Source organism: Pongo pygmaeus, chromosome 10 (genome assembly GCF_028885625.2).
Source record: "Pongo pygmaeus isolate AG05252 chromosome 10, NHGRI_mPonPyg2-v2.0_pri, whole genome shotgun sequence".
NCBI classification, from domain to species: Eukaryota; Metazoa; Chordata; class Mammalia; order Primates; family Hominidae; genus Pongo; species Pongo pygmaeus.
This window is the reverse complement of record NC_072383.2, coordinates 109,136,922-109,152,893: the sequence shown is the minus strand read 5'-3', so window position 1 is coordinate 109,152,893 and position 15,972 is coordinate 109,136,922. Positions and strand designations below refer to the sequence as shown.

Genomic DNA, 15,972 nt, shown 5'->3' with positions numbered 1-15,972 from the left:
AGTAGATTTCATAAGGTTTAACACTACAGCATTCTGTGAAGCTTATCATCTATCTTATAGAATAAGATGTTATTAACTGGGACTCCGTTATGAAGGAATTTGTGATATTTGTTAGGATGAAATTTACGTTTCTACTATTACGAATACAAGATTTACCAAACAAATTTGAAAAGTAGAATTAGAAGGAAACATTTTAGGAAACAAATTATTTATATGACCTCAGCATATTATTGTTATTCAAGATAGAATATACCATAAAAAATCATAACTTATTCTTAGAAACAAGTGACCCAAATCTCTACTTGAATATGCTTTGTTAAAAATTACTGACTGAACAATTTAACTATTTTCTATTGATATTCTGTAAATCAGACTTTTCTTCATTCTATAATTCAGACTAGCTTCACTTTTCCCCTATCAAAAAATAAGAAAATCAATTTTCAGAACATGGCTGGGTGGGGATTGGGGAGGAAGACTACAAAGGGAGACAGATGAGAATTCTTGACTGAGATGTGGTTGAATCTCAACACTTTTCTTTTACCTTTCTGAGACACAGAGACCCTGGCACTTCCTCTGTGTTGCTGACACTGCTTTCTGATACTTCACTGACATCTCCAACCACTCTTTTCACTGCAGGGCTGCCACAGTTTTCCAGTGCAGATATGTTTGTGAGAGTCTCCTTAGGATAAAGCCTTCTTGGTGCTGCTTTTCTTGAAATACATTCCAGGGCCTGGCCAGTTACATTTTTGCCAGCCTTTTTTTCAATCAGATCTGACCTGAGGTATTAATAGGCATTAAATGAATGAACTGTTTATTGTGAAATATATTTTTTATATAACTAATGGACAACGTGGGATAACAATGATAGCACTGGATTAGGGAATATATTGAAATACATGGAACTAAATTGTTGCAAGTTAAAATTTATACATATGATCATTTATAAATTCTCTTGACAGACCAATCAGTAAAGCAACTCACTGTGCATAGAATATCTTGTGATATGGTAACAGGAGCAAGTTAGGGGAAAAGTCAAGTAAATTACTATACATTTATATGATAAAATTGTGTACAGTCATTAAGAATAATGTTTTCAGCCGGGCACGGTGGCTCACACCTGTAATCCCAACACTTTGGGAGGACAAGGGGGGTGGATCACGAGGTCACGAGTCCAAGACCAGCAGGGCCAAGATGGTGAAACCTCGTCTCTACTAAAAATACAAAAAAATTAGCCGGGCGTGGTGGCAGGCACCTGTAATCCCAGCTACTCTGGAGGCTGAGACAGAAAACTGCTTGAACCCAGGAGGCGGAGGTTGCAATGAGCTGAGATGGCGCCACTGCACTCCAGCCTGGGTGACAAAGCAAGACTCTGACTCAAAAAAAAAAAAAAAAAAAAGAATCACGTTTTCAAGTCATTATCAGTGATATTGAAACATACCCACAATACCAAAACCGCCTATGCTCTGTGATCCTAATCTTGTTTTAAAATACAAGGATAGGCCGGGTGCAGTGGCTCACGTCTGTAATCCTAGCACTCTGGGAGGCCGAGGCAGGTAGACTGCTTGAGCCCAGGAGTTAAGAGACCAGCCTGGGCAACATGGTAAAACCCAATCTCTACAAAAAACACAAAAATTAGCTGGGTGTGGTGGCAGGTGCCTGTAGTCCTGGTTACTCAGGAGGCTGAGGTGGAATGCTTGAGCCTGGGAGGTTGAGACTATGAAGAGCCATGACTGTGCTACTGCACTCCAGCCTGGGTGACAGAGTGAGACCCTGTCTCAAAAAATTTTTTTAAAAAATTTGAAAATACAAGTATACACAAAATTAAGTCTGAAAGAAAATGCAGTGAGCCAGAATGTTACAGTGGCTATCTCTGGGTGACACAATTATGAGTAAGTTTTATTTTCTTCTTTGTACTTTTCTCTATTTCCCAAATTTCCTGAAAATAACTTTTACAATAAAGCATCATTCTTCCCCCAAAAGAAAAGAAATTAAGAAAGAAAAAAAAGCCAGGCGCAGTGGCTCACACTTGTAATCCCAGTGCTTTGGGAGGCTGAGGCGGGCGGATCACAAGGTCAGGAGTTCGAGACCAGCCTGACCAACATAGTGAAACCCTGTCTCTACTAAAAATACAAAAATTAGCCAGGCGTGGTAGTGCACACATGTCATCCCAGCTACTAGGGAGGCTGAGGCAGGAGAATTGCTTGAACCCAGGAGGTGGAGGTTTCAGTGAGCCGAGATCGTGCCACTGCACTCCAGCCTGGGCAACAGAGTGAGACTCTTGTCTCAGAAAAAAAAAAAAAAAAAAAAAAAAGCAAGCAAGAAAGCAATGGCTATCCCTATATCTGAGCAAAAGTTCTAGGAAGTGAATATAGACTTTCCTGTGAAAACACTATATTACCCCTAAAAAAAAAAAAAAAACTAAAGGCCCAATGTGGTGACTCACACCTGTAATCCCAGCACTTTAGGAGGCTGAGGCAGGTGGATGGCTTGAGCCCAGAAGTTTGAGACCAGCCTGGGCAACATGGTGAAACCCTGTCTCTACAAAAAAAATACAAAAAATTAGCTGGGTGTGGTGGCACATGCCTATAGTCCCAGCTACTTGGGAGGCTGAGGTGGGAGGACCACTTGAGCCAGGGAAATGGAGGCTGCAGTGACTTGAGATTGCACCACAGCACTCAAGCCTGGGCAATGGGAGTGAGACCTTGTCTAAAACAATAACAACAACAACAACAACAACAGCAACAAAAACTAAAAATTGGAATTGAGTTCTGGGAAACAACACAGATAAACCAGACAGTCTTGTTCAATTCTGGTCAGAACAGAAAAAGCAAATATCTGACACGAGATTGGTGATGTTTCTATGCTACAGGTAAGTTTCACTACAGCTCTTCTGTATTCAGTCAAAATTTGTCATCTAATATTTCACTCCTCAATTGTTTCCTAAGTGAATGCCAGTGAATTATTTCAAAATAAGATTATGATGGCTTGTCCCAAGTAATAAAGAAGTTAAAACACAGTCTCACCTTTTTCGTTTCTGTGAAAGACATAGTGACTGTGGTGAAGATGCTCTACTTGGTTCATCAGCTAATGTGGCCAAAATAAAGTTAGCTTCCACTAACATATCATCAATACTTAAAGCCAGAGGTCTAAAAAAGCCAAATCAGAGCAACAGTGACACTCATTTTCTGATGGACATTAGAAACACATTAGAAAAGATACTTAATTCTGGACTAAAAAGAAACAGGGGAGGCCGAGGCAGGCGGATCATCTGAGGTTGCGAGTTTGAGACCAGCCTGACCAACATGGAGAAACCCCGTCTCTACTAAAAATACAAAAAAAAAAATTAGCTGGGCATGATGGCGCATGCCTGTAATCCCAGCTACTCGGGAGGCTGAGGCAGGAGAATCACTTGAACCTGGGAGGCGGAGGTTGCAGTGAGCTGAGATTGCACCATTGCACTCCAGCCTGGGCAACAAAAGCAAAACTCCATCTCAAAAAAACAAAACAAAACAAAACAAAAAAACAGTAGGCCAGGTGCTGTGGCTCACGCCTGTAATCCCAGCACTTTGGGAGGCCGAGGCTGGTGGATCTCTTGAAATCAGGAGTTCGAGGCCAGCCTGGCCAACATGGTAAAACCCCGTCTCTACTAAAAATACAAAAATTAGCCAGGCATGGTGGTAGACGCCTGTAATCCCAGCTACTTGGGAGGCTGAGGCAGGAGAATTGCTTGAACCTGGGAGGCGGAGCCTTCAGTGAGCCAAGATCATGCCACTGCACTCCAGCCTGGGCGACAGAGCGAGACTCCGTCTGAAAAAAGAAAAAATAAAATTTTAAATGCCATGTTTTAGCATCTTTCAAAATTTTAGTTTGATAAGTATTAATAGTAAAGTTTAGGTATTCCTGAGGTGTTAATTAATTTCAAAGTAATCCAAAAGGTTTTGTTATTGATATAAAACAAAAAAAACAAGCTCAGAAAAATTCTCAAGGACCTACTTCCCAGGGAAATCAAAATAAATGGATATAGGAGCATGTGTAGCTTCTGAAAATGTCAGTATTCCCTGAAAAAAGAAAAGAAGAAAAAAACTTAAAATCCTTATAAAAACTTACAGTGAAAATTTGAATTTTAAATTGATACAAATCTTTATTTACCTTCAATTCTTTGAAACAAAACGTTATCTCAGTGTCCATTCCAATTTGAAAGAAGTCAAACTCATCTGAGCCAACAAACATCTCACTGTACACAGCATTGCTCAAATCTGTTTAATATTATGGGGAAATAAAGAATGAAATTAGTTCCAGAGATGAATTTAGAGGAAAAAAGAATTTTTCTGGTCTCCCAAATCCCACCCCATTTCCTCCTGCCCTACCTACCCTAACTCCCCCACCTGATATCTGTATGCTATTTTTAAATGCCTTTGTTCAAAAGAGAAATTTAATATTTTACATTTCTCTTAAACTCCCCAATGATTTAGGGTCTATAAATCCATTTCACATAAATCAAACTGTTTATGTTTAAATGCCAGATTCTTATCTAAGTTAATTAATAAATTTTTTGTTTTCTTCTTTTTGAGACAGGGTCTTGCTGTGTTGCCCAGGCTGGAGTGCAGTGGCATGATCACAGCTCACTGCAGCCTTGACCTCCTGGGCTCAAGTGATCCTCTGCCTCAGTCTTCTGAATAGCTGGGACTACAGGCATGTGTCACTTACGTGCACATTTTTAACTTTTTTTTTTTTTCTTTTGAGACGGAGTCTCACTCTGTTGCCCAGGCTGGAGTGCAGTGGCACAATCTCAGCTCACTGCAAGCTCTGCCTCCCGGGTTCACGCCATTCTCCTGCCTCAGCCTTCCGAGTAGCTGGGACTACAGAAGCCCACCACCACACCCGGCTAATTTTTTGTATTTCTTTTAGTAGAGATGGGGTTTCACTGTGTTACCCAGGATGGTCTCGATCTCCTGACTTGTGATCCACCCGCCTCAGCCTCCCAAAGTACTGGGATTACAGGCGTGAGCCACTGTGCCTGGCCATATTTTTAAATGAAAGTATGATCTTACCCTACATACCATTTCATAATCTACCCAATAATATATCTTGGCTATTTTTCCATGTCAATAAGCACATTTTTATAATTATTTGTGTGTGTGTCAATGTTTTGTGTTTTCCACCACAAAATTGCTTCATTAAACCTCTCTGATACATCCCCTCAGAGAGAGAGGAATGTATTTATACATACACATATAACATGACTTTAATTTTTTAATTTTTTTTTTTTTGAGATGGAGTCTCACTCTGTTGCCCAAGCTGGAGTCCAGTGGTGTGATCTCGACTCACTGCAAGGTCCACCTCCCAGATTCAAGCGATTCTCCTGCCTCAGCCCCCTGAGTAACTGGGACTACAGGCACACACCACCACGTCCAGCTAATTTTGGTGTGATCTCGACTCACTGCAAGGTCCGCCTCCCAGATTCAAGCGATCCTCCTGCCTCAGCCCCCTGAGTAACTGCGACTACAGGCACACACCACCACGTCCAGCTAATTTTGTATTTTTAGTAGAGAAAGGGTTTCACCATGTTGGCCAGGCTGGTCTCAAATCCCTGACCTCAGGTGATCAGCCCTCCTCAGCCTCCCAATGTTCTGGCATTACAGGCATGAGCCACCGCGCCCGACCCATTAATTTTTTTTGAGACTGGGTCTCACTCTGTTGCCCAGGCTGTAATACAGTGGCATGATCATAGCTCACTTGCAACCTTGAAATCTTGAGCTCAAGTGATCCCCTTGCCTCAGCTGCTGCAGCATGGACTACAGGTGCATGCCACCATACCTGGCTAATTTTTTATTTTTGTAGAGATGGGATCTTGCTGTGTTGCCCAGGCTGGTCTGAACTCCTGGCCTCAAGCAATCCTGCCTCACCCTCCCAAAGCACTAGGATTACAGGGGTGAGCCATTGCACCTGGCCAATGTTACTTTTAATAGTTTCATAGTATTTAATTATCTTCACTCAATCTCCTGTTGTGAGATCTAAAGTATAGAAAGAGATACACCCAACTATTAAAAGTGCTTATCTCTGTATAGTGGGATATCAGGTGACTTAAAAAATTTTTTTTGTATTTTTAATTTTCTTCAATGAATATCAATTATATAAGTAGAACAAAGATTGAGTGATATATACATATATATTTATTATTATTATTATTATTTTAGACAGTCTTGCTCTGTCACCAGGCTGGAGTGTAGTGGCATGATCTTGGCTCACTGCAACCACCACCTCCCGGGTTCAAGTGATTAATTCCCTGTCTCAGCCTCCCAAGTAGCTGGGACTATAGGTGTGCACCACCACACCCCACTAATTTTTTGTATTTTAATAGAGACGGGGTTTCACCATGTTGGCCAGGATGGTCTCGATCTCCTGACCTCATGATCCGCCTGCCTCAGCCTCCCAAAGTGCTGGGATTACAGGCGTGAGCCACCACGCCCGGCCAAATGATATATTTTTTAAAGGATCAAACAACGTCTTAAATATACATTCATCCCCAACAAGAAGGCTCATGTCACTCCCAATATACTAGCATGGAAGAAGTTTAATAATAAGATGAAATAACTAGATTGCCAGTCAACTGTAACTATAACTTCATTAGAAAGCTACTCACAAGGGACAGTTTCTCCTGGCTACTAAATGGCCATCTTTATCCAGAGATGGCATGATGGTACATAAAACAGACCCTTTCACTAGGCAATTTGTGACACCAGGCAAGCCACAGTTTCTCTGTGCTTCAATTTTTTTTTTTTGAGACAAGATCTTGCTGTCTTGCCTAGGCTGGAGTGCAGTGGCACAATCATGGCTCACTGCAGCCTCAAACTCATGGGCTCAAGCAATCCTTCCACCTTAGCCTACCAAGCAGCTGACACTACAGGTGTGTACCACCATGCCCGGCTATTTTTATGTTTTGTAAAGATGAGGTGTCACTATGTTGCCAAGGCTGGTAACTCCCCTCAAGTGATCCTTCTGCCTCAGCCTCCCAAAGTGTCCAACTGCTTCATATGTGCTTTATATGTGCTTTCAATTTCTTCATATGTAAAATGGGGATAATAATAGTACCTACATACATCTTAGAGTTGTTATGAAGATCAAATGACTTCATAAATGCAAACTATTTAGAACAGAACCTGGCACAAACACTACAAAAGTCATGTGACCCAACTTAAGCCCTGGTTTTTCAGTTTAAAATAATAGTTCTTTCCTTTGTATCCTCTCCTTACTGCTGTCACCAAAAACATATTATCTAAGGTTAAAGAGTCTCAAACAGCTTGTTGTGCCAAAAGACCGTAGCAAATTTTCTTTTTTCTTTTATTTGAGACAGAGTCTCTGTCGCCCAGGCAATGGAGTGCAATGGTGCAATCTTGGCTTATTGCAACCTCCACCTCCCGGGTTCAAGCGATTCTCCTGCCTCAGCCTCCTGAGTAGCTGGGATTACAGGCCTGAACCACCACACTCAGCTAATTTTTTTATTTTTAGTAGAGATGGGTTTTCGCCATGTTGGCCAGGCCGGTCTCGAACTCCTGACCTCAGGTAATCCACCCGCCTCAGCCTCCCAAAGTGCTGGGATTACAGGCGTGAGCCACAGCACCTGGCCCCATTCTCCTAATTTTAAAACACCCTGAATTTCAAAGCCAAATATTTTCATTGCTGATTGTGTTAAACTTGTGTTAAAATCTTACTGCTTTTTAGACAGGAATAAAATTATGTCACTAATGTTTCCAGTATGGTTAGTAATCGAGAGACAGGAAGTAATAACCCATCAAAACACCATTTCAGATACAATCCTTACCCATTGATTCCTCATTAGAACTCTTGAGGCAAAAATTCAGTGGAGTAACAGCAAGAGTAACTTCCTCTTGACTTGATGTAAAAAGAAAAATGGCATCAGCAAGCAATCTATAAAATGTAAAGAACAGTATTAACATTATTTGAAAAACAAACAGAAAGACATACCTTATTAACTGGGACTCGAATCTCTAATCTGGAAATAATTACTTGGCCTGGGTTTAGAAAAATTTACCCAAACTCCTACCTTCTTTCTTATACATAGCTGCTATATTTTCAGCATATTTTAAAATTATAACTTCATTTGAAGGCCAAGAGAATAGCAAAATATATCCTTAGTAAAACACATGAACGCTGCAGTACAAACAAAATTCCAGAATAAAATATCTTTAATTATATGTTTTTGTATGCCCAGTTACTTATGCCCTAGATCATACTGTAAAGGGAGATAATGGAAAGTGAAGCTGTTCAAAAACAACTCAGGTGAATTATGCTTGAGACCTAGATGAGGGGGCAGAGGTTTCTAAGCAGCCTGCTGCCTATATTCTTTCCCTTTGTTCCTTTCCTCGACTGTTACCTGTTGCTTTCAAGGTTCTCTTGACATCCCAAATGCCCTTTTATTCTGGCTCCTTTTTTTCAAAACAGTTTTATTGAGATATAATTCCCATATGACATAATTCACAGATTGAAAATTGTTTGATTTGCATTTCCCTAATGACTAATGATGTTGGGCACCTTTTCAGGTGCTTACTGACATTTTCTTTCAAGAAATGACTATTAAAGTCCTTTACTTATTTTTTACAGCTGGGTTGTCTTTTTATTATTGTATTATAAATTCTGCACTCCTTTTGACATTGAGATATTATTAAGATAAAAATAAAATTCTTAGAATTTATGTAATCTTGGTGTTAATCTGATGTTAGACATTGGTTTAGTGGTGTTTCTTGATATCACAATGTCAGGAACACCTACAAAATTCATTTGGCAACTTTTCCAGTGTTAAGCGGGGGCAGTTATACAAGATACCAAATAATTTGATACAAAAAAAATGACAACATGAATATGCAATTCAAAAAGGAAGGGAGGAAGGGAAGAAGGGAGGAAGGGAGGAAGGGAGGAAGGAAGGAAGGGAAGGAGGAAGGGAGGAAGGAAGGGAGGAAGGAAGGAAGGAAGGAAGGAAGGAAGGAAGGAAGGAAGGAAGGAAGGAAGGAAGGAAGGAAAGAAGGAAGGAAGGAAGGAAGAGACCAGATGTGGTAGCTCACGCCTGTAATCTCAGTACTTTGGGAAGCTAAGGCAGATAGATCACTTGAACTCAGAAGTTTGTCTCAATCAGCCTGAGCAACATGGCGAAACCCCGTCTCTACAAAAAAATACAAAAATTAGCCAGGCATGGTGGCTCGCACTTGTAGTCCCAGCTACTCGGGAAGCTGAGGCACAAGAATTGTTTGAATTCTTGTGGAGGTTACAGTGAGCCAAGATCACATCACTGCACTCCAGCCTGAGCGACAGAGGGAGACTCTGTCTCAAAAATAATAATAATAATAATAATAATTTAAAAACAATATAGATAAAATATCATTTGGCTCACAAAGTAATGTTAATTAATGTTTAATGCTACAGCTGAACTGAAAACTGGATGCACTTTCAAATAAAAAGTTTCAAGTTTCAAATTTCAAGACAAATATGCCTCACTCATTATCTAGAGGAAAAAACTGTTAATACTTAGGGCCAAAATCATTTCACATAAAAAATGTTAAAATTTCCTCAAGCTCTGTGTTTTAAGATTCAGACAAGAACCATATAAATGCAACTTGCTATAGAAAGCCACTGATGGGGTGTTTTTAGAACTTTCTTGGGTCACTAAATTATTATTGCTACCATTAGTTATTATCCACTACTATCTTTATCAAAGTTTCCTCTTGTACCTGTATGGTGATTTCTCCAAGTCAAATTTCAGCTTAAAAAAAAATGTACTGGCCGGGCGTGGTGGCTCACGCCTGTAATCCCAGCACTTTAGGGGGCCAAGGCAGGTGGATCACGAGGTCAGGAGATCAAGACCATCCTGGCTAACACGGTAAAACCCCCCGTCTCTACTAAAAATACAAAAAAATTAGCCGGGAGTGGTGGTGGGCACCTGTAGTCCCAGCTACTCGGGAGGCTGAGGCAGGAGACTGGCGTCAACCCGGGAGGTGGAGCTGGCAATGAGCTGAGATCACACCACTGCACTCCAGCCTGGGTGACACAGTGAGACTCCGTATTAAAAAAAAAAAAATGTGCTGACTTAAAAGCTCTAGGGCATTGATTCTTCACTCCATGATCATACTGTATTCAGGGGAAAAAAACTGACAACAGAGAACTCATTACCTTGGCTGAATCATTAGCGTATTAGTACAAACATTCTTGTCAAAAATAACTTGCAAAGGCTGACTTTCTTGAAAACATATATTATGAGTTCTTTTAATACCTTAAAAAGAATAAAGCCACCTCTTAATAATTTTAAGGACAAAACTAACAAATTAAAGAAGTCTTTAAGTTTCACAGCCAAATTAAAGTAACATTTACTATCTGGCAAGTACACATACCTTGGAGAAGCACTATTCCTTAATTAAATGTGTTTATCGCTCCCTAGTGGACACCAAGCAATATGTCTATACCTTCTGACCAATCAGGCAGGAGAGTTCCCAGATTCCTTTGAAATACAGGCAGTTTCCTTCTTTTTTTTTTTTTTGTTAATATATTTTTATTGATACATGGTATTTTAAAATATTTATGGGGTACATGTGGCCAGGCATGGTGGTTCATGCCTATAATCCCAGCACTTTGGGAGGCCAAGGCAGGTGGATCGCTTGAGGCCAGGAGTTCAAAACCAGCCTGGTCAACATGGCATAACCCTGTCTCTACTAAAAATACAAAAATCAGTCAGGCATGGTGGTGCATGCCTGTAATCCCAGCTACCTGGGAGGCTGAGGCACAAGAATCACTTGAACCTGGGAAGCAGAGGTTGCTGTGAGCCAAGATCGTGCCACTGTACACTCCAGCCTGAGAGTGAGACTCTGTCTCAAAATGAAAAAAAAAAAAAAAAGGCCAGGCACGGTGGCTCACGCATGTAATCCCAGCACTCTGGGAGGCTGAGGTGGGCAGATCATGAGGTCAGGAGATAGAGACAATCCTGGCCAACATGGTGAAACTCCGTCTCTACTAAAATATAAAAAACTAGCCGGACGTGGTGGCATGCGCCTGTAATCCCAGCTACTTGGGAGGCTGAGGCAGGAGAATCACTTGAACCCGGGAGGTGGAGGTTGCAGTGAGCCGAGATCGTGCCACTGCACTCCAGCCTGACAACAGAGCGAGACTCTGTCTCAAAAAAAAAAAGCAATAATGTATGGGGTACATGTGACAGATATTTTGTTACATGCACAGACTGTGTAATTATCAAGCCAGGATATTTGGGGTGTCCATCACCTCAAGTATTTATCATTTCTATGTGTTAAGAACATTTTAAGTCCTCTCTTTTAGCTACGTTGAAACACAGAATACACTGCTGCTAACTTATAGTCACCCTACTCTGCTACCCTACATCAGAGCTTATTCCTTCTACCTAACTGTATGTTTGTACCCACTAACCAACCTCTCTTCATACTCACCCACACACCATTCCCAGCCTCTGGTATCTACCATTCTACTCTCTACCTCCATGAGATCAACTTTTTTAGCGTCTACATTGCGAGAACATGCAATACTTGTCTTTCTATGCCTGGCTTATTTCACTTAACATAGTGACCTCTAGTTCCATCCACGTTGCTGCAAATGACAAGATTTCATTATTTTTATGGCCAAATAGTATTCCATTGTGTATATATACTACATTTTCTTAATCCATTAGTCCACTAATAGACACTTAGGTTGATTCCGTAACTTTGCTATTATAAATGGTGCTGCAATAAACACATGGATGTAGGTATTTCTTTGATATATATATTTTTTCCTTTGGATAAAGACTCAGTAGTGGGACTGCTGGATCATGTGGTAGTTCTATTTTTAGTTTTTAAAGAAATCTCCAAAATACAGGTAGTTTCTTAAATTGCATGTAAAATAGTGATTGCAGACTACAGATCATATCTCTATTACTCTCTTTTAGTACCTTCCATCCAGGACTGATATTTCTGAACAGGACTTTTGACAGATTTCAACATCTGGTTTGTTAATTCTTTTCTTTTCTCTCCTGTTCTCTTCCCTCTTCCTTCCTTCCTTCTTCCTCTCTTTCTTTTTTTTTTTTAACAGGGTCTCAACCTGTTGCCAAGGCTAGACTGTTGTGGTGTGATCTCAACTCACTGCAACCTCCAACTCTCGGGCTCAAGTGATCCTCCCATCTCAACCTCCCCAGTAGCTGGGACTACAGGCGCACTCTACCACACCTGGCTAATTTTTGTATTTTTGGTAGAGACAAGGTTTCTCCATGTTGCCCAGGCTAAATTATTGTCCTTTTAGAGGAAGAGGAGAGGTAGCAATAATGAGTATGAACCTATGTGCCAGGAACTGTAGCATACATATTACATACATTCTCTCTGATCCTCACAATATCCCTGTGGGGTAGCTAGGATGTCCTCACTTTCATGTCTGGGGCCTCAACTGGGAAAACTGAGATGGCTAAGGCCTCTCACCTGTTCTTTAATCCTCCAGAAAGCTATTCCATGCTTGTTCTCATGCTGGTGGAAAGGTTCTTAGGGCAACAGTGGAAGCTGACAGGACTCAGCTCGGAACTCACACAATAACACTTATGGTGCATTCTACCGGTATCAAAGCAAATCTAAGGCCGGCTGAAATTCAAAATGAGGAAACATACTCCAGGTATTGAAGGGAGGGGCTGCAGATAATTTGTGACAATTTTTTTTGTAATCTACCACATAAGGGACTATTTTAGGAGCTGGAACTAGCAGAAAACAAATCAGACAAAAATCTGTCTTCACAGGGCTAACATTTTACAGAGGGGAGATAGATAGCAAGAAAATAAATGAATAAAACAGTAGGGAAGGGAGCAGGGCATACACCCTGAGGAGGAAACATGCCAGGGCTTCTGAATCATGGAGGACATTATAGGCCATTCTGAGATCTTTGGCTTTTACCCTGGGTAAAATGGGGAGCTACTGGGAGAGTTTTGAGCACCAAAGTGACATAATATGACCTATTTTAAAGGGATCACTGTGACTGCTGTTTTGAGAAGACACAAAGCTCAAAAGATGACATATTTTACCTATTTAAAAAATATTTTCAAGTTACTTTTGGTGGAATAGGTAATAGATGTACATGGGACAAAATGCAAAAGATATAAAAGAACAGTGAGAGTGAGTCACCCTCCATCCCTGACTCCTGCCACCCTAGAACCTCCACAGAAGCAACTACTGCTACCAGTTTCTTAGGTGTTCTTTAGAAATAACCTATGCATATGTAAGTGTGTTTATACCTGTATAACAAATATTTGAATCAAGTGAATATTGGTATTGCTGATGATGTGCAAGCTGAGAAGTGTCTTTTCTTTGTCATCCCCAATGCTCTATTCTTGCTACTTGTTTTCTTCCCTTTTTCTTATAAGCACACACTAGACACCCTCAATCGGTATTTTTTCACACTGCTCCTTCATCTTAGACTGCCATCCCAGGCTGGGCATGGTGGCAGTCTAATTACACCTGTAATTCCAGCACGTTAGGAGGCTGAGGCAGGAGGACTGCCTGGCTCAGAAGTTTGAGATCAGCTTCAGAAACACAGTGAGACCTTGTATCTATTAAAATTTTTTTAAAAATTAGCCAGGTGTGAAAAAAAAATTAGCCAGGTGTGGTGGGTGTGGTTGCTCATTCCTGTAATCCCAGCACTTGGGAGGCTGAGGCAAGCAGATCACTTGAGCCCAAGAGTTCAAGACCAGCCTGGGCAACATGGTGAAACCCCATCTCTACAAACAATATAAAAAATTAGGGCCGGGCCTGGTGGCTTATGCCTGTAATTCCAGCACTTTGGAAGGCCAAGGCAGGCAGATCACGAGGTGAGGAGATCGAGATCATCCTGGCTAACACGTTGAAACCCCGTCTCTACTAAAAATACAAAAAAAAAGTTAGCCGGGCATGGTGGCGGGCGCCTGTAGTCCCAACTACTCGAGACACTGAGGCAGGAGAATGGCGTGAACCCAGGAGGCGGAGCTTGCAGTGAGCCGAGATCGCACCACTGCACTCCAGCCTGGGCGACAGAACGAGACTCCGTCTCAAAAAAATAAAAATAAAAAAATTAGCCAGGTATGGTGGCACGCTCCTGTGATCCCAGCTACTCCGGAGGCTGAGGTAGGAGGATCACCTGAGTCTGGGAAGTCAAGGCTGCAGTGAGCCAAGATCACGCCACTGCACTCCATCCTGCTCCATCCTGGGTGACAGAGTGAGACTTTGTTTCAAAAAAAAGAAAAGAAAAGAAAAGAAGCTGCACCCTGGATCAAACCATGGCCGTGGCTCATGCCTGTAATCCCAGCACTCTGGGAGGCCAAGGCAGGAGGACTGCTTGAGCCCAGGAGTTTGAGACCAGCCTGGGCAACATGATGAGACCCTGACTCTACAAAAATTAAGAACAAAAACAAAAACAACCATGCCTGTGACTTAATTTTGAATTTCTTGTTTACATGAGCCAATACTTCTCTTTATTTTTTAAGCTAGTTTGAGTTGGACCATCTGTTTTTATTTGTTACTTGTAACCTAAAGCATAGTATCATATAACTACCCTACAAAAACTATTAAATAATTAACCAATCACAAATACTTACTGGACATGATTCAAGAAAGCTACTTGAGAGATACTGAATACCAAGTATTCAGTTTCTGTCTAAAATCTAGTTGGAGATAAGGAAAGAGGATAATTATAGTAACAGCAATCACTATCAAGTACTCCCCCTGGGGCAGGTACTGAGGTATGTACTTTACAAATGTGATCTCACTTCATCCTCACAATCACCCCGTAACTTGTGGGTAGGCATGATCATCTCCACTTCACAGTAAGGAATGAAGATTCAGAGAGCTTATGCACTGTCCCAAAACTAATAAGAAGTGGAGAAGAATTTACACTCATATCTTTGTGATGTCAAGGCTTGCTATGCTTTTAATCATGTTCTTTGAATCATTCTGCTATTAAATGAACTCAAGTTCAAAGAAGGAAAAAATAATGTTAAATTATTTGTATTTTATAGGAAACAATTTAAAGACTATAAATATATGCTGAAATAAAAATATATTATAATAAATATAAGATTAAATTAAGAAATACAGCCAGGCGCGGTGGCTCACACCTGTAATCCCAGCACTTTGGGAGGCCAAGGCTGGTGGATCACCTGAGGTCAGGAGTTTCAGACCAGCCTGACCAACAGGGTAAAACCCCATCTCTACTAAAAATACAAAATTAGCTGGGTGTGGTGGAGCATGCCTGTAATCCTAGCTACTCAGGAGGCTGAGGCAGGAGAATTGCTTGAACCCAGGAGGTGGAGGTTGCAGTGAGCCAAGATCGTGCCATTGCACTCCAGCCTGGGCAACAAGAGCGAAACTCCATCTCAAAATGAATATATATGTACATATATTATACATTATGTACATAATATATACGTATACATAATATATTATGTATATATTATACATATATTACATATAATATATATAATACATATTTTATATGTATTATATATACACACAATATACAATACGTATATATTACATATACACACAATATACAATACGTATATATTACATATACACACAATATACAATACGTATATATTACATATACACACAATATACAATACGTATATATTACATATACACACAATATACAATACGTATATATTACATATACACACAATATACAATACGTATATATTACATATACACACAATATACAATACGTATATATTACATATACACACAATATACAATACGTATATATTACATATACACACAATATACAATACGTATATATTACATATACATACAATATACAATACGTATATATTATATATACATATAATATATATTATATGTATATACATATTATATGTATATACATACAATATACAATACGTATATATTATATATACATACAATATACAATACGTATATATTATATATACATACAATA

General features: G+C 40.2%; 1 protein-coding gene across 1 annotated transcript in view; it reads right to left on the bottom strand.

Annotated features, from left to right (window-relative positions):
- Positions 1–15,972, bottom strand: part of RAD9B (RAD9 checkpoint clamp component B) — a 30,576-nt gene that overhangs the window by 9,191 nt on the left and 5,413 nt on the right. Inside the window, exons 5-10 of the mRNA XM_054444969.2 lie at positions 10,183–10,282; positions 7,823–7,929; positions 4,150–4,256; positions 3,994–4,058; positions 3,024–3,146; positions 542–776 (exon numbers count right to left, since the gene is read on the bottom strand). Coding sequence (XP_054300944.1) covers positions 542–776; positions 3,024–3,146; positions 3,994–4,058; positions 4,150–4,256; positions 7,823–7,929; positions 10,183–10,282 — 737 coding nt within the window. The remainder of the gene's footprint in view (positions 1–541; positions 777–3,023; positions 3,147–3,993; positions 4,059–4,149; positions 4,257–7,822; positions 7,930–10,182; positions 10,283–15,972) is intronic.